This window comes from Phyllopteryx taeniolatus, chromosome 9 (assembly GCF_024500385.1).
Source record: "Phyllopteryx taeniolatus isolate TA_2022b chromosome 9, UOR_Ptae_1.2, whole genome shotgun sequence".
In the NCBI taxonomy this organism is placed as follows: Eukaryota; Metazoa; Chordata; class Actinopteri; order Syngnathiformes; family Syngnathidae; genus Phyllopteryx; species Phyllopteryx taeniolatus.
The window spans coordinates 19,828,886-19,853,309 of NC_084510.1; the positions used below are offsets into that span (position 1 = coordinate 19,828,886).

Genomic DNA, 24,424 nt, shown 5'->3' on the forward strand with positions numbered 1-24,424 from the left:
GGCCGCATTCATCCTTCCTTCGATTGCAACCAGTCGTCCTGTCCCTGGAGCTGAAAAACACCCCTACTCCCATGATGCTGCCACCACCATGCTTCACTGTTGGGATTGTATTGGATAGGTGATGAGCAGCGCCTGGTTTTCTCCACACATACCGCTTAGAATTAAGGCCAAAAAGTTATATCTTGGTCTCATCAGACCAGAGAATCTCATTATCTTGGAGTCCTTCAGGTGTGTTTTTTAGCAAACCCCATGCTGGCTTTCATGTGTCTTGCACTGAGGAGAGGCTTCCGTCGTGCCACTCTGCCATAAAGCCCCGACCGGTGGAGGGCTGCAGTGATGGTTCACTTTCTAGAACGTTCTCCCATCTCCTGACTGCATCTCTGGAGCTCAGCCACAGTGATCTTTGGGTTCTTCTTTACCTCTCTCACCAAGGCTCTTCTCCCCCGATTGCTTGGTTTGGCCGGACGGCCAGCTCCAGGAAGGGTTCTGGTCGACCCAAACGCCTTCCATTTAAGTATTATGGAGGCCATATTAGGCTCTTAGGAACCTTAAGTGCAGCAGAAATGTTTTTGTAACCTTTGCCAGATTTGTGCCTTGCCACAATTCTGTCTCTGAGCTCTTCAGGCAGTTCCTTTGAGCTCATGATTCTCATTTGCTCTGACCTGCACTGTGAGCTGTATGGTCTTATATAGACAGGTCTGTGGGTTTCCTAATCAAGTCCAATCCGTATAATCAAACACAGCTAGACTCCAATAAAGGTGTAGAACCATCTCAAGGATGATCAGAAGAAATGGACAGTACCCGAGTTAAATATATGAGTGTCACAGCAAAGGGTTTGAATACTTATGGCTGTGTGAGATTTCAGTTTTTCTTTTTAAATAAATCTGCTAAAGTCAACAATTCTGTTTTTTTTTTCTGTCTATGTCTAAGAAAAATGATTTTAGCAAATGGCTGTAATATAACAAAGAGTGAAAAATTTAAAGGGGTCTGAATACTTTCCGTACCCATTGTAAATCATATATAATCATAAATAAATGACATACAAGTATTGTGGTAAGACACCAGCCATAAAGAAAACATTTTAGCAAGTTCCGATTCAAACATTCATGTCATCAACCCGAAGTTAGTTATCGCAGCATACACAGGAAGCCCGCAAAACTGTTTTCCAGGCTTGGTCATGTGATGTTTTGCATATAGCAGATACATGATCACGCGGCATGAAAAAAAAGCACGGTCAGTTACTGCCGTACTTGACGTTTTTCCATTACGTTTCAAAGTAGCAAGTTGCATGCAAAGAACTAGTTTTCTGTGTTCATGTGTCACCAAGAAGGCCCGATCAGTTACCACCATACCCACTGTTTTTAATTTATTTCATACTTATGGCCTATAAGTGTTCCTCATGTGATAATTTACTGTACTTATGACATTTTGAGACTCCAAACCTCACGCAATGAGTTACTTTGCGCAGCAGTGCAAGAACACAGGCGGGCACAAGGAGGTACTCAGTTACCGCTATATATGTACTGTCTTATATTTTATATATCTGTCCTTAGTTTTTCAAACAAATAATTATTGTAATTATGACAAAGTTTGTCATGTGCCCTACAATTGATTGGTGACCAGGCTATGTCAGTCAGGATAGACTCCACGCATACATTAGGTGAACTGAAGTCTCCCTAAATTGTCCATAGGTATGATTGTGAATGCTTGTTTGTCTAGATTTACCCTGTGATTGATTGGCGACCAGTCCTGGGTGCAATCCGGCACCACATCCGGTATAGAAAATTGATGGATGGAATGCGCTCTCTAGTCAGTGGAGTGAATGTGGAAGTCCTGGTTAAAATGAATCAAACACTGGAAGCAATTTGTTATTGTTCAAGCAAAAAAAAAAAAGGAAAAAAAGAATTTGGTTTATGTAGAAACAAGCAAATGTTTTGCAATTGTATTGTTCCCTCCCCTGCAAACAGTTAAAGCTAAAATAATAATAGAATAAAAAACTGAAGTCCAAAACCCTGCACCCATGTCTGCAGAAAAAGGGAAAATGGTGAGCGCTCACAGAAGGGAAGATAATACGTGTACATATATAAAATATAAAATCTGACATATTTTATATATATTAACTTGTGTTAAGCTTCAGTATTTGTACTACACAGCATTAATGTGGCGTGTCTCCTTATCTTTTTCAAATCCCATTATATAAACCAGGAGTCAAAGCAAAAATGAACAAACCTAAGGGGAGAGAAAACAAAAATAGAAACAAAGCGATAGACAAAAGGCCTCCGCCACGGCCGTCCAGCTGTACAGCGCAGTGAAAACATAACTTACATATTAGCTCTTTTTTTGTTTGTTTGATTTTTTTTACACACGTACAGTCGTGATCAAGGCACAGGGATCTTCTACAAGTCATTTTTTTCGTCGTCGCCGTCTTCTTCTTCAATAGAGTTGTACAAAATAATTCATTTTACAGTCTGTACAAGAATAATATTCCAGCAGTAACATAAAGACGTGAAGCCAGAGGCGGGTGGTGGTAAGGTAGGGGGGAATGTGTTGATGAAGGCAGGTGTGGGTGGGGCTGTCTTTTGTGTGTGTGTGTATATATAGAATATTTCTATTTATATATACATATTTATATACACTCATATATAAATATTTATATATACTGTATATATTTAGCTTAGCTTTTTTCCCCCCCCTCTGGTTGGCTTACATCATTCCTACATGAAAATTGTGGCGTCCCATCTGTCCACCCCTGTGCAAAAACCCCCAAAACACCCCTCTCAAAAAAATCATATTTCGCTCATCTTCTCCACCTCCTGATTGGTGGTCAGCACACGGTGAATAAACAAACTCAGAACTGACTTTTGGATTGAGTCTTCAGGAGATGTTAAAACTGTAGTGTGTGAGAGTGTGTGTTCCAAAGTCGTCTTCCTTCATTCAGGTTCTGTTGAATTATGGATGCCGACTGGGTTAATGGTCCTGGGAGGCAAGACGGAAGGAAGGGGAGCAGAAAGGCAGCGTGGGGAATGGTGGGAGGGTGGTATTGTGGGAGACGCCCCATCACAAGAGCTCGTACTGCCGTAGGTGCATCCTCTGAATGATGTCGCGACAGTCGCTGAAGACGCGCCGGATATTTTCTGTGTCCACGGCGCAGGTGAAGTGGGGGTAACAGTAATGCCGACCGTCCCCGCTGGCTGTGCTGATCCTCTGTGGGCAGGGAAATTAAGTGAAAGAAACAGTCGGTGTCAGGTGTCCAAATTTTGTACGCTTTTAATGAGATTGCTTAAACAGTGGAAAGCCAGGTCAGGAATTTAATTCATACCGAGACTTCTGAGTTCTTGAACCGAAACGTTAGAATCAATGCAATGTTTTCCATTGAAATGAATGGAAACAGAATGACTACATCCAGCCCCATAATGTATGACCTTTTTTTTTAAATCCGTGTGAATTATAGAAATAAGTGAAAATAGACTTTATTATAAAACAAGAACAGTGGTTGCTAGCAAATCACTGAGCAACGTCTTTCCATGGCGTGCACCGCGGGGTAGGACCCAGGACAACGGGCACAAGCTTGGCCTTATTTGGCACGAGATGCTAAGTGATTGAACAGGAAGAAGCCTGACGTCACTGTTGTAACGTAAAGCTCTGGCTTTGCTTATCATAAGGAGGAGGAGACCAGCAGCAGCTAAAAAAATGGAATGGGTCCATCCGATTGTAATGGCACCGCAGGATCTGGGGGAATTTAGACTTATCTTTGAGCTACAACTCCATAAAGACTGCTTCGAAGTGTACTTCGGGCTTAGCAGGGAGCAGTTTGGCAGCCTATGTTCTATGCTATGTTTTATTTTAATCTTACCTTTGGATCATTAACAATGCTAAATTCACACATTTCGGCAACTTTCAACCAATGTGTTACATCCCAAATAGTGGGGATCTCTTTCCATCGCTGTGCCTTTCTTACCAAGTTACGGCAATATTTGTTCCATAAAATTTGATTTGTTTATTTCCAAAAGTCTATTGTTTTCATTTCGTAGCATTTCTCTTGGCTGGACTGCTACCAGTACATGTAGGTGGATGTTTGATTTTCTTTGTCCAATCAGATTTCATCATAAATATGCTTTCCAGGGCCTTCAGAATCAGTGACACTGGCCAATATAACTGATAATGAGTATCTTTGTTGAGTATGATGTATTTAAAATTATGCTTTTGTCATGTAATTAGCTAAATATTGATTCTGAACTGCTCCAGGTGATGGAAGTGACACAGTTGCTGTTATATTGCGTTTTTGTATATCATTGATAGTTTCTCTGTAATTATTGATCATAGGGTATTTTGACAAAAGCATACCAGAGACATGTTAAGACACCCGATAATTGTTATAAATTGTGAAAAAATGCAGAAGTCTCCTATCAGAAGATGGCGGCGTCAATTTTAAAGCGCACTAAACATTTACAGATACAAATGTTAATGGCCAGAATATCGCCTTCATTTTAATTTGCATTATCATATGCAAACATGTCAGTAATGCTGGTACAAGCTGCAAAGTTTAGTGAAGGTTAAATCTACTGTTATCTTAATTCTGTTTTACACATACCTTAGACACGTCAAGCTGGAAGCTAATGATGGTTTGAGAGCAACTGCTTGCTGGTGCGCTAAACTGCAATTTACATATGATCCAATAAATTGATCAATCGCAAAAATAATCTGTGACTAGTCGACTATTAAAATAATCGTTTATGGCAGCCCTATACCAAATCCCTAGGTGTAAATTGGAATTTGAAAACTTTGTCTTACATAGTTGTATAATGTTCCATGTTCAATTTTTGACAAAAAATAAATAATTAAATCAAAAGGTTAAGAATAACTAAGAACATTTAAGATTGAAAAAAAATAGCGATTTGTTTTATATTGTGATATATATCGATCGACTGTGTAAGAAAATATATGATAGTTGATTGTTAACCCATATCGCCCAGCCCTATTTGTGGGTAGATGGAATGCCAGTGCTAAATACATATTTTCATCTTGTAATTGTTTTATTCTTTGAATCATTCATATTTGTTTAAACAATTGCAATGCCTTGCTTTTAGTGAGGTTAGTCCATAGTCATAGCAATAAATGCAATTTTACTAATAATTGGCATGATAATTTATTTCGGCGTTTCGGTTTTCGGCCTTGGTTTCCTCATTATCGGTTTTGCCCAAGAATTTTCATTTTGGTGCACCCCCAATTGAAATGTAACAAAGTCTTACTTCTTGTGACAAAACAGCAGCAAAATCAAACATATTAAGTGCTGGCAGGTGGACGACAATGAAGGTGAGTGAGGAGATTTCCAACAGGTAAAACGCGAAGTGTGAACATACCAGAAACTCGTCCCGTATGAAGTACTTTGCCCTTGTGACACGCGGATCTTCGCCCGGCTCTGGTATTGCTGTTGATGACAAAGTCACAATGATTTGTGTTGGCTAAACACTGCTGAAGCCAGTCTTACCTAACAGGCTTATGAATTAGTTTACTTTATCAAACGGAAAAAAACATTCTAAATCAAAAAATTGTTACTATGCAACATAGTGCAGGATGCTGAAGCCCCTTGACTTGGAAGACAGATTCATGTTTGCCGGATTTCAACAAATAGTGTATTCTGGAAGTCTACCAGAATACATTGTCGTTCAAATAATATTTCATCTTCAATAAAGCGCAGAATGGAAATACCAGTAATCCATTCCAGCCCCACAAGAAACTCCAACAACAACAAAAAAAATTGTAATGTGTTTTTTAGTAAGAGAAATAGCACTCTGCAGTATTGTACTTTATAAACACAGACACTAATAACATAATTTTTTAAAACTGTAAAGAATTAATCATTTTGTGCATTACAGTTTATTGGGCCTCCTTCTGGGGTGGGCAGTATAATACAGACGTACATGATACACAAAGAAGAGTTTTAAAACTAATTCACTCAGAAAGCTGCAGTAATATTCGTCGTTTTTCACGGAGGATAAAGAATTTATGCCTGTTATATTGTCTGTCTAAATGTGTCAATGCACCATTTGTGTTTAAATGTATATTCCTTAGAGGGTTATAACTACCGATGCTAAATACAGATGCTAGTTTCGAAAGCCCGTTTATGGCATTTTGAATTATGTGTTAGCATAAAGCTAGCAGATCTTCAAAGTCGTGGTTTGATTAAGAATGTTATAATGTTACTTCAACATTACCTGTACAGTTAAAGATTTTGAGATGGCGGCAGTTTACAATTCTGGAAAAAGTTAATTCACCTTATTTTTTAAATAAGAAATATTTAGGAGTCAACCAAAGCCCCGTGTGGATAATTACATTTTTCCATATCTGTATGGATTGTGTCTGCCTTTAGAGGCTTCACGAAAATTAGACTTTGCCCTAAAGCAGAAAAGGGGACCCAAAGCAGAAAACCCCAATTGTTCCTTATTGCTGCTTTTGTGTATCCGAGACTCTTTTTATGAACGTTGTTCTAACGCTGCCTCTTACCGTCGTCGGGCGTCGTGTAGCGTGCAAACTCAGGAAAATACTCCTCAATTTTTGACTTCCCTGCCAAGACCTTCTCGGCGAGGAGGTCCTGTTTGTTCAGGAAGAGGATGACGGAGATGGTCCGTAGCCACCTGCCAAGAGGGGGAAACGACAAACAACGTGAATTTTCTCTGTCACTGATGTAAGACCATTCACAGAGTACAGATGGGTCAACTTGTAGTGTGTGCAGTGTAAACAGCAATGGATCCAGACCTATTGTTCCATATGTTCTTGAAAAGATTGAGAGCCTCCTGCAGTCTGTTGGTCTGATTGTCCTCTCTGATCACCATGTTGTAGCTGCTACTCGCCACCACAAAAATGATAGCTGTCACATCTACAACCACAAAAATAAAATGAATAAATCACAAACAGCTGTGGAATCACAGCGAAGGAAAGCGACAATCTTACCATTAAAACACTGGATCCATTTTCGACGCTCATCCCTCTGACCACCCACGTCAAACATACTGGGGGAAAAAGTTGAATATACTCTTAAAAAATGTGATATGATTGTGCTACTTCCTTTAAACCATTGGATAATTTGTTTCATTTGTAACAAAGTTTGTCATACTGTAGTTGTACGATTTGTTGCTGAACATTACTCACTGAAAATTGACTTTGTCTATTTGAAATCTTGTCTCGAAGATGCCAGATGTCAACACTCTGCATCTCAGCAGGTCCTGAAACACAGCAACACGTTAAAATGGTTAAAAAATGATTTGACAATAATTTTCAATATCACTTATAGTAATTGTTTAAATGCTCCGGATGAAAAACGCTGTAATTAGCAGGATGACCACTTTGAGGAAATGGGGTATTTAAGAGTGAACAAATATCCAATTGATAATTTAAATGTCAACTGCTGCCTTTTTCTTCAACATTCTTACAGAATTAAATAAACAAATCATCGTTACTTGTCTATTTTAACAATAGCAAATGTCGGCGGCGATCTCACCTGGTCGGTTGGCGTGTAATCGTGTTGGCGAACCACATCCACTCGGTCTAGGAAGCTGTAGGAAACAGAAGCAAAGAGAAGTGATTTGAAATGATAGCACTGAAAATCTGCCGCGCATGGTGAGAACAGCAAGAGGACGCTGTTGTCCAGATGGCCACCAGAGGGCGTGTGCTGTAATTCACAGCGAGATCAGAGGCAGGCAGCCGCTCTGAGTCACCAGCAGCATTTCGTTCTGTCAGACCAAAGTGAAGAGTCAATGGAGCCGCTGTAGTAAGAGTGAATGAGTGTGTGTGTGTGTGTGTGTGTGTGTGTGTGTGTGTGTGCTATGTGCGTGCGTGGGGTAGGTATGCATGCATGCCTACAATGAGCTTAGAATGGCGCCTACCCAGGAAAGCGCCACTGAATCTGTGTTAATTGCTAAGACGTGGCGGCGGCTGTTCAAAGACAATGGCAATTGCATTAATCAGATACTGCTGACAAATAAATGAGCTAAGGAAAAACTACTACTCTAAAAGCATTTGTTAGTCAACAATTGTAAATCCTTAAATTGTACACTACACAAAAAGATAATCGGGACAATTTGAGCATTCCCACTTTCCTTTCAAAATACCGTATTTTCACGACCATAGGGCGCACCGTATTAAAAGCTGCAGCCTCAGTTACGGGTCTATTTCTGTATTTAACACATACATAAGACGCGCCATATCATTGGGCGCAGGCATGGTAAAACATACGCTAGCTTAAAACATACGGTAGCATGCATGCACGCTAAAACAATCCATTTAAAAAGGCAGCTGGAGCAAAATTGAGTTCACTTGTACTTTATTGAAGTATTTAACAATGTACTCACATTAGTTTTTGATGAATCCTCATCCACAAATTTATCAAAGTCCTCATGTTCTGTATCTGAAATGAACAGCTGGGCAAGTTCTCCAACAAACAAGCCGGGTTCCCTCTCGTCATTGTCAGAGTCAGTCTCGTTGCCGGGGGGCTGTTCAGCAATGATGCTGGCTTTCGCAAAAGCTCGGACAACAGTCAAAGCAGATACCTTAGCCCAAGCATCCACAATCCATTCACATATGGTGGCGTAACACGCCCGGTGTTGCCTCCCTGTCTTAGTAAAGCTGTGTTCGCCATCTGTCATCCATCGCTCCCACGCCGCTCGCAACTTCACTTTGAAACCGATATCCAGCGATTGGAGTTCCTTCGTCAAGGATCCCGGAATGATGGCAAGCTCCGAGGTCATTTGCTGCACTTGGTTTTTCACAGCGGCTGTGAGATGGGCACGCATGGAGTCACAGATCAACAGGGACGGTGACGGGTGGAAAAAAACATCCGGTCTCTTTACGTACACCTCACTCAGCCACTCTCTCATTTTCTCTTCGTCCATCCAGCCCTTTTGATTGGCCTTAACGATGACTTCGGCTGGAAACTTTTCTTTAGGCAGCGTCTTCCTCTTAAAAATCACCATAGGTGGAAGTTTCTGTCCATTACCATGGCAACCAAGCACAACAGTAAAAGCCGACTTCTCGTGCCCCGTTGTGCGTATCACTACCTTGGTGGTCCCCTTCTTCTCTACAGTGTGGTTCACCGGGATGTCGAAAGTGAGCGGCACCTCGTCCAAGTTGGTGATGTGGTTGGGCTGGATGTGTTTCAATCTTTTTACTGCAGCAGGAGCGGAAGATGGCCAGCTTTTCCTTGTAATCCGCTGGAAGTTGCTGCGCCACGGTAGTCCTTGCCCGAATGGATAGATGGCGCCGTTTCATAAAACGAAAGCACCAAGACGGACCTCCTTGAAAATGTTCCATTTTCATTTCTTCTGCAATCGTTATTTCCCCCAGTCGAATGGTGACTGTAGAGACGCTTCTCCCGGCTGTTCTTTGATCATTACTCCATTGCTCGAGTTGGTCTTCCAACTCGGGCCACCTCGCCTTGTTTCCGTGGAAACTCCGCTTCGTCTTCTTGACTTGGCAAAGCTCGTTTTCCTGCTTCCTCCACTTGCGAACCATGGATCCGTTGATCTTGAATTCTCTCGCGGCTGCTCGATTCCCAGGTTCCTCCGCGTAACTGATAGCTTGCACTTTAAACTGTGCTTCGTAAGCGTGTCTCTTCGTAGGTGGCATTTTCGGGGGTCCTTAGCCAAACCGATGTTGTTTTGCACAATGCACATACCGGCGCTATATACCTACTGGGGGCGTGCCTTTAGCATCCTCCTTCACGTGCACCCTTCCCCCTTTACGCCCACATGCTGTCCTCAGCCACGTCCACGTTTCCTCTGTATAAGCAGCGTGTCGGCAGGAAATGCTCCCAGTCAGTCAAGCGGAGCGCTCATCACACAACAACATTTATAGATTTTGGAACTTGGTGCACACATAAGGCGCACCGCATTATAAGGCGCCCCGCCCATTTTGGAGAAAATGTAAGACTTTTAAGTGCGCCTTATGGTCGTGAAAATACAGTAAGCAAATGCTCAATTGTCAGAGGTCCAGAAGATTATCCCGAATGATTACCCTGCGCTTTGGAGTGTTATAAGAGTGATTTTTCCTCCTCGATCTCCTTGGAAACTAGCCAGGCCAACAATCAAATATTTAAAATGGAGTACACAGAACACACATACCAATAATAGGGACAAATTTTAAGTATGTTCCCCTTTTTCTGAGAAAAGCCAGCAAAGGCCTGATCATCGGCTGTTTCTAAAAGATTATTCTGAGCGATTATCCTGTTGTGTGGGGTGTGTCAAAGGGGATTTTTTCTTCCTCACTCTGCTCGGAAGACTGTCAGGGGGCGACAATCGTAAATCTGTTCAATTCTGCGTCACAGCGTCAGGCAGGACGAGCATGGAAGCTGTTCAAGCCAGGCGGTCATTGGTAAATTCAAACAAAGGGATCATGCTCTGCCTCTCTGAACACTGCACTCTCAGAGTAGAATTAGGGCTTCAGATTGAATTTCCGAAAGCACCCGTAGTTACCAGATAAGCTACCAGTTTACCTAGCTTTCTTCTTCTACTACCATTTACGGTAGCCTGGAAGTGCAAAAGAATATAACAAATTGTGAAACACTTTCATTTTTACATTTCAGAAAACAAATGAACAAAAGCCGAAACACTTTTACATTTCAGAAAACAAATTAACAAAAAACAAAACACTTTTACATTGCAGAAAACACATTAACAAAAGTAGAAACACTTTTACAAAAGACGAACCAAATTGGCCACAAGCTATGCTATTCATCGACAGGCACATTATACATTATGAATATAGTTATAGTTAAACAACATTTGATGCTGTATGTACTATTCATATGGCTTGAGCCGAGGCAACGCCGCGGCGGCACGGCTCGCAAACCCGGAAATGTATTTTCACCGTAGGGGAAAGCTTCTGTGCATTTTGAGTGAATGTAAACTGGGACGTGAAGACGCCATGCACCGGAGATTATAATTTTGAATCGCGTCAAAGCCAGTGGTCAACCGATCGGCCGCTCAAGGAACCAGTTGCCAAACCACCATAGTGCGCCATAGTTCAGTCGGGTGGTTTCCAGAATGTATGCAAGGTAGATACCTTGCTCGGTATGTTCAAATGAATGGAGCCGGCAGCTTCCTTGCAAATCTCCATACTTTCCCTTTAATTCTCACCAGCATCCTCTCTCTTTAACAACCTTCTTCTTCCTTAACTCTTTATCTTTTTATGGTTTAAGAAATGTGATCAAGTACAATATATTGTAGATACAGCATCAAACGCCTATACATGCTTGCTGTTCAGGGCGTCCATATATACAATCGCTATTTGGGATGGACATCTCGTTCCCTCTGCGTAGCCTACCCTTCCCGCGATGCTGGAGCCAAACATGTTGAAGCGGGGCAGGTCTTGCCGAGAAAGGGCGTGGTATTTCTAAGAATGTCTGTGAAATGGGATGTTTCCTTGTTAATTTGTTTTCTGAATTGTAAAAGTGGTTTGGCTGTTGTTAATTTATTTTCTGAAATGCAAAAGTGTTTTGGCTTTTGTTAATTTGTTTTCTACAATGTAAAACTGTTTCACAATTTGTTATATTGTTTTGCACTTCCAGGCCACCCTAACTATCACTATCTTCTTCTTCTTTCCGGCAGTCTGGATGCACTGTGGCAAAGTGCTGCCTCTCCCAGGTGAGTCTTGGTACTACGACTGACATTTAGTTTGAAAGAGGAGACTCACCATCACCGATGGAGATATGTTAATGTACTGCACTATAAGAGCAGAAAGAACACGATTTTTTTCTGGTCTCTCACATTTTAAAAATGTGTATGTGTGTATCCCACTTTAGATATACTAAATACCAATTACAGTGATTCTGGATATGAACAATTGCATAGTTAAGTTACATACAAATAAACCAAGCTAATAAGCTTGTGAATGTATCGTATGTCCCCAGGAACAAATATTGTACTGTAACTTGACAAAAAACGTTTGTCTCGATGCTACCCTGATGCCTACCTGCTGTTCTTCCAAGCTAGAAAAAGGGTCATGGCCACCATTCTCAGGGGCAGCAACCCCTGCTGAGGTAAGCAGGAATGTGACAGGCAGTGGTGAAATGTGACAAGAGGGTTGCAGGTAGCACACTAGCAGAAGGAGAGAGAGGGGGTGCTAGGCTGGGCTAGGCTAGGCTAAGCTGCTAACGCCCACATACTAGTGCAGTGGTTCTCAAATCCTTTACACCAAGTACCACATCAAAAAATACTTGGCTCTCTAAAGACTACCAAAATTATTAACATGAAACTATAGTAGGACAGTTGGCTCAAGTGTTCATCTAAAACGAGGAAGAGGTTTTATTGCTAAAAGGTAGATTTAATATTACTGTAACATTATGCACAATTTGAACATCAACATTGCACTTAAATAAATGGGGGAAAAAACTACTAAACTAGATGAAATTCAACTTATTGCACATAGACAAGTAAAAAGGGTAACACAATTTTTGAAAACACTTTTAAAGAATTTAATTCAAATGTACTGGATTTAATAGTTAAATACAACTGAACCGGACTCAATAAATGCACTGCATTGGATTAAAACAAGTTTAAGCCACTGTAACATTATGCACAGTTGGAACATTTAATTTAGTGATTCTTTTGCAAATCACCAGATGGAGCACACTGGTGGTACTTGTACCACAGTTAGAGAACCACTGCAGTAGTGAAAGCATCATGTGCAAGATGAATGCCAAAGAACATCCATTTTCGATGGTACCTCATTAGGGTCAACTGACTGCAGCCTATCCCAGCTGACCTTTGGCAAAAGAATTGGGGTATACCCTGGACTGGTCACCAGTCAATCGTAGGGGCTATATCGCTGGCGTCGGGCCGAAACCTGCTTAGTTCAAATTTGGTCAATTTCATATTTCTTTTCACAAATCGATCCTATCGGTCAGACCCCACGTGGGTATGTTATTTTTACAAATTATTGACCAATATAAGGTGTTTAAAATGGCTTTTGCTCTTTGACGCTGCAATGATGATAGCTGGGTTGGTTTCCTGAAAAGTGAAAGTGAAAATTTAGTCTTCGATGAACCTAACATGGCGGCACGGTGACCGACGGGTTAGCACATCTGCCTCACAGTTCTGAGGACCGGGGTTCAAATCCCGGCTCTACCTGTGTGGAGTTTGCCTGTTCTCCCTGTGGTTGCGTGAGTTTTGTCCCGGTACTCCATTTTTCTCCCACATCCCAAAAACATGCTTGGTAGGTCTGAATGTGAGTGCAAATGGTTGTTTGTTAGTATTTTTCCCCTCTGATTGGCTGCTGACCAATTCAGGGTGTACCCAGTCTCTCGCCCAATGATCGCTGGGATAGGCTACAAGCACGCCCGCAACCCTAGTGAGGAGAAGTGCTACAGAAAATGGATGGATGGATGGATGGATGGATGAACCTAACATGCATGTTTTTGGAATGTGGGAGCTGTGACGAAACCGCAGTACCCAGGGAGAAAACTTGCAAACACCACATAGGAAGGCCGAAGACCAGATCCTAAACCAGAACCTCAGACTGCAAAGCAGACTCGCTAACATAACACCGTGCTGCTGCCACAAAACATAAACATGATAAAAGCGGCTAGAAATAATTCTTGTTTATCCCAGCCCACACACTCAGGACAAACACACCTCTATATTTTTCTTTTTTTTAGCACTTCCTACTATTAATACCAATATTAAAATCATGGCTGCTGCAGTAACAGAGTGTAAAATAACCACTGTATTTACATGACAGGATAAAGTACCTTTTATTTTTAGCCTACAGTGTTGTACTTTGGCTTTTATCTTCTTGGATGGCTTACAGGCTAAATAGAAACTTTTGATCTTCACAGAACACAACGACAACTAAAACAATGTAGGTGTCTTATCGACAGTGCTCAAAAATTGTATCAGACCACCTGGCAAAAAGAGATTATCCAGCATCACAGAGGGCTTTAATGTGGACTATTCAATTTCAGCGAGCTCTCACCGTTTTACCATATTGAACAACAATGTGGAATTTAAAACAGAATTATCCTTTTTTTCTGTTCAGGATTGCAAGTAAATAACTCATTTAACATCTTAATTAAGAAATAATAATGTGCTAATGGATTAAATGCTCTGTTGCAAACCCCTGGTTCAAGTAACAAATGCACGCTTCCTCAGCAGTGGGAGATGTTCACGTGCCAGACATTATTAGCATTAGCTGCTAAAGCTCCCACAATGCTTCCTCTCATTTACAAGCAGCAGAATCCCATCTCCTCATTGGGATTATGAGACAACGAAGAAATGACATTCTGTTATTAGGAATTCTGTCAATTCGGCTAATTGTAAATAAGCAACAAATGACTAATTACTAATAAAAACTAATGTAAACTCACACATGCAGATATTAATACAGTGTTCCCTTGCCAGTTCACGCTTCACGTTTTGCGGCTTCAGTGCTTTGCAGGTTTTTCCAAAATAGTCATCAAAAAAATAAATAAAATACAGCCATATCAGCAGCCATATTGCGGAAAGACGCGTTGTTTCACGTTGATGCACGAGAGAGAAGGTTTCCCTGCATGCCATACAAAGAGATGAGTTGACTCAGAAGCTTTGTACATGCCTGTACTGTACATGCCACGGGCACTCATACAAGGCGCGTGATTGGTTCCCGGTGCGACATCGACCAATGAGAGCACAAGTGGATTTATCCCGTGAGCTGATTGGCTGTGCATCATCGCAGCCTCACCCAGCATCTTCCCTTGTCGTGTCTCGCCAATCTCGTCCAAATCCTACTTTGCGGTTTTTCACCTTTCGCAGGGTGTCTGGTCCCCATTAACCGAGAAAAACGAGGGATCACCGCAAACATAAAACAACAAAAATAAAAATGCCAATACAACTTTCAGTGAAACTGTTGTAATAGAAATAAAAATGTAAATATACATTAAAATATATTAACACAACTAAACACTTAAAATATAAAAATATTATTGATATTGAACTTCAGGGAGCATCCTTCGCCACAGCTGCCCCTCACACTGTTCAACTGGGAGTTAGAGTCTCTCAGGATCTGAAGTGGGAGACCAACATCAACTCCATCCTCAAAAAGGCCCAGCAGAGGATATACTTCCCGAGGAAGCACGGCCTGCCACGCGAGGTGTTGAGCCAGTTCTACACAGTAGTCATCGAATCAGTCCTGTGTTCATCCATCACAGTCTGGTTTGGTGCTGCCACAAAAAAGGACAAACTCTGCCTCCAACGGACAATCAGGACTGCCGAAAAAATCGTCCGTACGCCCCTACCCACCCTTGAGGACTTACACGCTGCCAGAACTAAGACAAGAGCATGCAAAATCCTCTTGAACCCTCCACATTCTGGTCACCACCTCTTCCAGCTCCTTCCCTCAAGTAGGCGCTATCGATCAATGCTAACTAAAACCAGCAGACATTCCAACAGCTTCTTACCTCTTGCCTTTAATTTCTTAAACAGTTAACTTACAATTCCATTGTAACATGCTTCCAATTTTGTCTTGAGATTGTTGTCGCATCTCTGTCGGGACATTTCTACATTATTCATGCACTCACTGTAGTAATCTCGTCACTCTGCACTGTTTGCATATTTGTTGTTGACCAACACTGGCCACTCATGTGCTTGAGAACTATATGCACCATTTGCACAATTGTCCCTGTCCCAGATTATCACTCTATTAGTCATTTCAAACTGCTCTAAATTGCAGGAGGACTGTGCATCATTTGTAATTATATCAGCACTACCACATTAGCAGTAACCTTTCATTGCGCAGTGACTCTCCATACTGTTTTTTATGTTTTTATGTCTCAAAAGTATTTTCTGTCAAATGGCTGTCTATTGTAGTACTAGAGCGGCTATCGGAGACAAATTCCTTGTTTTTGACATACTTGGCAAATAAAGATGATTCTGATGTTTTTTATAATAATAAAAACAATATATCTTCATGAATCATTTACACATGGAAATGGACGCACGAACGCCCACACGCTCTGTGAGAAAGAGAGAGATGGAGAAAGAAGAGAGAGAGAAACAGAGAGTGAGTGAGTGAGTGAGTGAGTGAGTGAGAGAGAGAGAGAGAGAGAGAGAGAGAGAGAGAGAGAGAGAGAAAATAGAAAGGAGGCTGTGTCTGACATTACCGGCAGCTCCAAAAATAGCTCCCCGGCACCCTGGCCTCTAGCTTGGTTGTCATGGTGACAGAACCACACGCGCTATAAATAGACAATCTGCTCCAAATCTTGTATGACTGGAGTGGGGCCAGCGAGAGGGAGAGACGGGACAAGAACAGGAACGGAGGTGGGTAAGAAAAGATGAGTGCAAAGAAGGGAAGCAGGAAAATCAGCTAATGCTGAAAGAATATATATGCAGGAAATAAGACGATAAGATAATAGAACAGAATAAATGCTTTGACCGGAGCTGAACACATCTGTATATAGTACATGAACACATCCAAATGTTCAGAAGAACAAGGCCTGCTTTAAGTGTCGGAGGCCTCGTCTGTCCTGTCCTTGCCAGTATGCCACATCACAGACAGGTTGGATTCACACTACCTTAAGTACCCAATTCCGGTTGAATGCATATATCAGATTTTTTTTCCTTTCTATTTCAGTGTACATTTCAATCGACACAGATCCAATATGGCTGTGTTTACGCTGACGAAACAACCCACATCTGCAGACGCCCAAATCGCACAGAAATAACTCCAAAAGCATCAGCACCGGGCAGTGACAACACAAAAGTAAATAATAAAACATGAGAAAATGCAAATATTAAACATTACATACCATTTAGTGCACCTTGACTGACTCTTCCTCCCATTGATTTAAATGAGGGGCACCTCCAGTCCATATTACTTCACTGGCCGCCGTCTGCAATTACTTTGGGACTTAAAGTCCGTGTAAAGTGAAAATAAATGTATAGAAAATATGACACACCACATAGTGTTAACAACCCTGGCAAATGTAATTGATTAAAAAACATTGCCAAGTACCGTAATTTCTTGTGTATAATGCACACTCATGTATAATACGCACCCCCAAAGTTGACCACAAAATTCTGGAAAACCCTTCTACCTATGTATAATGTATTTTTACAATGCATGATTTTTCTTCTACCCATATGATCAAAACAATAAGTATTATCTTTATTTTGTTAGTTTTTTCAAAGAATTACTCTGAAGTTAAGCACTTTATTTGAACATGTAATTATTTTTATTTACTCGCTCTTATTTTGAAATTCACTGCCCTACTTTCATTTAGTAAATGAGAAAACACACAGTTGTGCTCATATGTTTGATTACCCGGGCAGAATTTGTAAGATGGGTATAATTCTTTAAAGAAAACATGAAGGGCCAGGCAAAACACATTTAGTTTTATTTTAATGGGATTCAAATTAAACTGTCAAGCATCATCATCAAACAAGACATAACCACAATGATTAATTAATGATGGTTGTTGTTCAGTCATCAGTCGTATTTAAAAAAAAAAAAAAAGAAAATTCACAAATTCTGTCAGGGTATGTAAACTACATGCATGCAGTCATAGGTACCCCTGTCATATTGGAAAAAATTATAAGCTACACCTTTTTGCTGGCATATTAAAATGAAAGTGTACACCTTTCTCATAACCTCTAGGTGGTGGTGGCATATTGAAATGAACGTATACCGCTTTTTCATAACCTCTAGATGGCGGCATACATTTATAAAATGGGAAAGTTTGTTCCATTTCCCCCTATACCTATGTATAATGCGCACCATTGATTTTTTTGGGGGGGAAATGCGCATTATACATGAGAAATTACGGTATATGAAATGAGGCTTCAAAATGGTGAAAAATCAAGCCGTTAGCGCTGCTCTCCTGACGCTGTGGGCGTGTCCGCTCAAAGCGACGAAGCAACACCCCGCACATCTGTCAACTGTCAATTAAATACCACTACCTCTCACACCTCTCTTGTGCTTGCACATTCCTACAAGATTGAACTGCAAAAATATATCCCTTTGAAGCCTCCGGTGGCTGGAATATATCCCGCCGAGTTATTTTAAGGTTTTCCACGCTCCAACGAGAGACGCTAGCCACCAGCTAGCTCCCAAGCTAACAGACTTCCGTAGGTTCGCTCATGTACAGCGCCAACTGCTCGCTTGCTGTTCTGTCAGTGTGTAGGTCCACATAACAAAGAGACATGGGAAAGTCATCAGTTTATCAAACATAGTGGCACACGTCATTCCTCACACCGCATGACAGGCATTTGAACACATACTTCCTTCTAGTCATATAACCACAATGCTTTGCATTCCAACATATTACAGTAGCTTGAATAACACAAAATACATAACACTTAGGAATTTAAATAACACCGAGCTGTTCTGTAAATTGTGGCATCCAGGGAAGATAAATTTTTAAGGTGTAGGCATAGCTAGCAAGCTAATTGCACACTGTAGAGGTAGAAGTCGCAATTGCGCCGGATAGCCACTGATGCGAACGAAGGCGCTCAAGTTCTTATATAGTGGGGTAGGGAGACTCCTGCCAGACTCCCAAGTGTATCAAAAGGCACCGTTTTATCCCCCCCCCAAAGGGAAAAAACAAAAACAAAAAAATGAAAATTTGAAAACTGAAAAGGTTTAACACTACAGCTTCATAATCTAGTACTGTATTGTTTTCAGTCTTTGACCATTTTCAGCAATTATCTCGAAACGTATAGTGTATTTAGAAAGAAATCTCTGAATTCACTTTACATGGTCTTTAATGATGGACCTATCTCTTCGTGCATATTTCGATCATATTTGTCTGTGCTTGCGCTGTTGTTTAGAATTACAGAAGATTGTGTGTGTGTGTGTTTGTTGTTTGTGCAGACGAGGTTGTGTTTACATCTCCAATCGATGTATTTTGATGACGTCAAGCTTGCATTAACGGGGTAATCGTCTTGTGCGCAGATATTCAATACCTACCAAATTTTTGTCCATATTTGGTAGAGAAGAGGCTAGATTCCAATCTGAAGATATCCTATTCCATGCATTATATTCTATTTTGGCTGCCGAACTGTGACACTTGAAACCAAACAATAGTAACTGTGTCGTTTGAAACACCATAAATACAGCCTAATAGAGAGGGGGCATGATTCGGGGGACGAATTTAGGAGGACCATGGTAATTAGCTTTGGACAGAACAACCCAACCCAGTCCAATAGAATATAGCCCGCTATCGACAGGTGGCAAAAAAGACTGAAAAAGTTGATGAATGCTCATCAAACACCTGTTTGGAACATCCCACAGGTGAACAGGCTAATTGCAAACAGGTGGGTGCCATGATTGGGTATAAAAGGAGCTTGCCTGAATTGTTTAGTCAAAGAAGCCATAGAAAATATGGGGAGAGGTTCACCGCTTTGTGAACAAGTGCGTGTGAAAACAGTCGAACAGTTTAAGGACAATGTTCCTCAACGTACAATTGCAAGGAATTTAGCGATTTCATCATCGATGGTCCTTAATATCATCAAAAGGTTCAGAGAATCTGGAGAAATCACTGCATGTAAGCGGCAAGGCCGAAAACCAACATTGAATGCCCGTGACCTTCGATCCCTCAGGCGGCACTGCATCAAAAACAGACATCAATGTGTAAAGGATATCACCACATGGGCTCAGGAACACTTCAGAAAACCGATGTCAGAAAATACAGTTCGGTGCAAGTGCAACTTGAAACTCTACTATGCGAAGCAAAAGCCATTTATCAACAACATCCAAAAACGCCACCGGCTTCTCTGGGCCTGAGCTCATCTAAGATGGACTGATGCAAAGTGGAAAAGTGTTCATTGATCCGATGAGTCCACATTTCAAATTGTTTTTGGAAATTGTGGACATCGTGTCCTCTGGGCCAAAGAGGAAAAGAACTGTTATGGACGCAAAGTTCAAAAGCCAGCACTTGTGATGGTATGGGGCTGTGTTAGTGCCAATGGCATGGGTAACTTACACATCTGTTAAGGGACCATTAATGCTGAAAGGTACATACAGGTTTTGGAGAAACATATGCTGCCATCCTAGCAACGTCTTTTTCATGGACGCCCATGCTTATTTCAGAAGAAATATGCTTATTCCCGGAACACCTCACCGGGGAGGCATCCGAATCAGATGCCCCAGCCACCTCTTCTGGCTAGAACTCATCCATACCGTAAAAACAAAAACAAAATCCATGCCATGTTTGGACACACGCAGAGGCACATGCACACGTGCAATGTAGTATCCTATAATTAATGTGACTGATCTCTTGCTAGTTATTCATGACAACTGCCACCTTGCACAATAGAAATAAAAAGCACCAACAACAGTGTAAACCAAAAAAACCAAAAAACAAAAACAACATGGGGTAAAAAAACAAAAAAAGATTTAAAATTAAAAGGGAATGGCAGGCTTGCGTACATGCACGCGTGCAATGTATGTGTGACTGATAACCACCACCTTGCACAAAAACAAAAATAAATAGTGTTTAAAAGTAATTAAAGTAAAGTAAAGTCTGGAAAGTTGCAATGATTAAGTGTTGCATGATAAAGTGACGGCACACCTAAACAGGCTTAAAAACCAGTGTGAGTGTGAAGAAATTGGGGGTGCCGTGACAGTTCCCGTGTTGATCAAGGGTGGACGTGTTCATCTAACGCCAACAACCTTCCATCAATAACACCGATACACTCGCTCCCGCTTTCTCCTGCTGAAGCCCGCCTGAGCTGAAAATAGCTCTCCCCTCGCTGCTTCTCCGTTTACATAAGTACACAGAAGGAGGGGTGGGGCGGTGAGTTGGGGAGGGGAGCACACTTCCAGTCTGGCCACCCAGCCCAACATTGGATCCATAATGGAGGAGGAGAAAAGGAAGATACAAGTAGGGGGGGGGGGGGAATTTGGGCCTTTACCAGGCACTTTACTGGTTGTATTTTCCAAAGAATCACAAACTATCCCTAAAAAAGTCCCAAAAACACTTCTAAAATAGGTAAAGGAAGGGGGAAATTGTATGAAATCAGAGAGGATTTTCACATAGAAACACAGCTGTGCCTTGAGATATGAGTGACTCTACTTAGGAGTTGTAAGATAAGAGTCGTTTGGATGATTTTTTTTTGCTTTGACTTGCAAACAAAATTTCTAGTTACGAGCGCTGTATGGTGGCAGTGAACTCAACTCACTTCAGAAAAAGCAGCACTTGGGCAAATGGGCAATTCTTGAAAAAAGAATTTTTTTTTGTTTTTAAATATCCATCCATCCATTTTCTGAGCCGCTTCGCCTCACTAGGGTCGCGGGCGTGCTGGAGCCTATCCCAGCTGTCATCGGGCAGGAGGCGGGGTACACCCTGAACTGGTTGCCAGCCAATCGCAGGGCACATACAAACAAACAACCATTCGCACTCACAGTCAAACCTACGGGCAATTTAGAGTCTCCAATTAATGCATGTTTTTGGGATGTGGGAGGAAACCGGAGTGCCCGGAGAAAACCCACGCAGGCACGGGGAGAACATGCAAACTCCACACAGGGGGGGCCGGGGATTGAACCCGGGTCCTCAGAACTGTGAGGCTGACGCTCTAACCAGTCGTCCACTGTGCCGCCAAATAAAGAACATATTTTGTTTAAAAATAATTTAAATTGAGTTTGAAAATAATTTAAATTGAGTTTGATGTACGACTAAAAGCATATTGCTTGCCATGACGTTGGCTAGCTACGGTATCTCTTTCCAGAGTAAAGTAGTTGCCTAAGCGAGAGGCAGCGACACTGTCACTTATTATTTTCCATGTGGGAATTTGGCGCGTCTCGTTACTGTATTAAGTAAGCTGTACGCGACCCACCCAAAATGGGTTGCCCACCCGCTTTTGGGTCCCGACACACCAGTTGAAAGTCATTGCTTTAAGCAACGGATTGAACACAAATGGTGCATCAACACTCATAGAGTATATTCTTTATCCTCTGTGAAGAATGACTTATATTACTGCCGTACTGATGAGCTGAGGACTTGAACTTCTCAAAAGTTTATCTACCTCTTTGTCTTATACTGCCCCCAGGTGTCCAAGATGGGCCATTCAAAATTTTCAACTATGTTCACTGGTCCAAAAACGAACTAGTTCATAGTTGTTGTTTTGTTTTTTTAATATGTTGCTGATGGGCTATTACCCTCAAAATACTGCCATTTTATTTCCCCATTGTTGCCACTCATTCAGTCCACACTAGTAGCCTATGCAGATTTCACCCTGCAATCTCAAAAACAATGCCACAACACTTCTTGTTTCCACTTCATTATGCTTTTGTCAGGGTTTGTAGTTATACTTTATTTTACTTTCATTTTACTTTTGGATGTCAACCAGCACCACGGAACAGAGTGTTCATAAAACTCCTTGGTGGAGGTAATTACGTGCTGAGAGATTAGGATAAGGACGTAAATCCTTTCCATTGTCTCATTTTTTCAAATGATCGTTTTTTGACAAACGTGCAGACAAGGACGTGTGAAACACAGAAGAGGAACAGAAATTGGCAACCTTGCGCGTGTTCATTGTGAGCCTCCACCCTCAATGTGTTTCATGTGACCAGCGCAGGCTCTCATTGGCAGCGCGCAGCGGAAACCTTTCATTAGGAAATCGTCAAAGGAGAGTAATAGTTGACATAACTGTGACTGTAATATTGTGTAACCTGTTTGTGTAATCCATCCATCCATTTTCTGAGCCGCTTCTCCTCACTAGGGTCGCGGGCGTGCTGGAGCCTATCCCAGCTATCATACGTTTTCAAATTATAGTGTGATACAATTAAATTGAGGCGAGTCAATAAAGTGACGGCCATTCCAGAGAGGGGGACTCAGGATGACAAATGACACGTCACATAAACATCCATCCATTTTCTATAATGCTTGTCCTTCTGGTTGCAGGTGGTCTGAAGCCTAATCCTTGCTGATTTAGGGCAAGAGGCGGGATACACTCTGGACTGGTTCCCAGCCAAACGCAGGTTACATAAACACACTTAAAGACCCCATAGAGTGAATTCAGAGATTTGTTTCTGAATGCATTATACATGTTTTCAGATAATTGCTGAAGTCATGTGTAAAGACTGAGACCTATGTAGTACTCAATTGAGATATAGCATTTAACTGTTTTTTCAGTTTGTTTTTCAGATTTTCGGGGTGTGACTAAAACGTCGCTCCTCCCCCACTATATAAGAACTTGAGCGCTTTTGTTCACATCTAAGGATATTAGGGGCAATTGCGACATGGAGCAAGTTAGCTCGCTTGGCCTCCACCCTGAAAATGCATCTTACCTTTGAATAGTCTGCTGGCATGGCCGCTTTAAAGTGCCTCATTGTGTCATGAGTACACACGTCATGATGAGAAAGACTGAAGCGCCAGGAGGGGGGAGTTTTTTTTTTTTTTTTTTTTTTTTTTTTTTTTTTTTTTTTTTTTTTTTTAAGTCCAACTTGACAGCCAGCATGTGGACTGGGGCTGCGGGCTGGCACAGCTGCTTTATAGCGTCTCATTAACTGCAGTGAGTGCCTGCGCAACACCAATAGAAGGAAAAAGAATGGAGAAGAAAAAAATTGGACGAAAAACCGCAGATTGAAGCGCGAGTATGCGGGGGTTCACTATATATCAGAAGTATATAACACTCGGAGCTGCGCCGTTTGGTTTTGTTGAAAGTTTATAATTAACGCAGAAACGGTGGTACTTTTTTTTTTTTGTTACGGCGTGCCATGCCTTCTTACTGCATATTAGTTAATTTTTTAACTATTTTTGTTTTACGTGTCCGTTTTAAAGTAAACTACAACTGGGAGTGACAAATAAACAGCTTGAAGCAAGAACGTTTTGCGTCTTACTTGGAGTATTGATCACTATCTACAGTATCTATTGCTATCAAACTGTACACATCCACTCTGAAGTGACTTTCACCAAATTGCTTCTCTCTCATCAACGACGGCAACATTTATTTAAGCTTTATTTATCCAGGTAAGGTAATTGTGAACACATTTTCATTTGCAAAATTGACCTGGCAGGAGACAAGAGGGTAAAACAAAAACATGTTTTTGTTTCAAGTGCCTTGTCATGCCAGTGATACTCCTGGGCTGTGCTTTGTAAATCTTGCAAGCATTGTCTAGCATTGTGTAGAAAAAAATGTGCAAACACTTTAGACCAATTTCTCTTCCCTGTTTAAAAAAAAAACCAAAACATCGGCCCCGCTATCCATATGGCACTACTCCCACTACACTTTGCTCTTCTTCTGGTGTATTATACGGCAGGGAGCATCGCGTTAAACAGCGGGTGACTGACGTAATAATTGCTTGACACAACGAATCAAAAATAAATAATGTCAACACTTTTGATTATCGATTTTATTGATTCGTTGTTCCAGCCCTACATTTTATACTTCATATTTTGTTTATTATTAAAATTGGACACGGTTGTTAGCAACACTTATGTGGGGTGTCAAATTTACAAGAC

The 24,424-nt window shown here is 41.3% G+C and overlaps 1 protein-coding gene across 1 annotated transcript in view; it reads right to left on the bottom strand.

Moving 5' to 3' along the window:
• Positions 1-1,896: 1,896 nt before the first annotated feature.
• LOC133483167 (guanine nucleotide-binding protein G(s) subunit alpha-like) overlaps positions 1,897-24,424 on the bottom strand; it is a 40,373-nt gene continuing 17,845 nt past the window's right edge. Inside the window, exons 6-12 of the mRNA XM_061783940.1 lie at positions 7,499-7,553; positions 7,150-7,223; positions 6,952-7,010; positions 6,757-6,877; positions 6,505-6,635; positions 5,361-5,428; positions 1,897-3,204 (exon numbers count right to left, since the gene is read on the bottom strand). Of these exons, the coding sequence (XP_061639924.1) occupies positions 3,058-3,204; positions 5,361-5,428; positions 6,505-6,635; positions 6,757-6,877; positions 6,952-7,010; positions 7,150-7,223; positions 7,499-7,553 (655 nt within the window). The 3' untranslated portion in view covers positions 1,897-3,057. The remainder of the gene's footprint in view (positions 3,205-5,360; positions 5,429-6,504; positions 6,636-6,756; positions 6,878-6,951; positions 7,011-7,149; positions 7,224-7,498; positions 7,554-24,424) is intronic.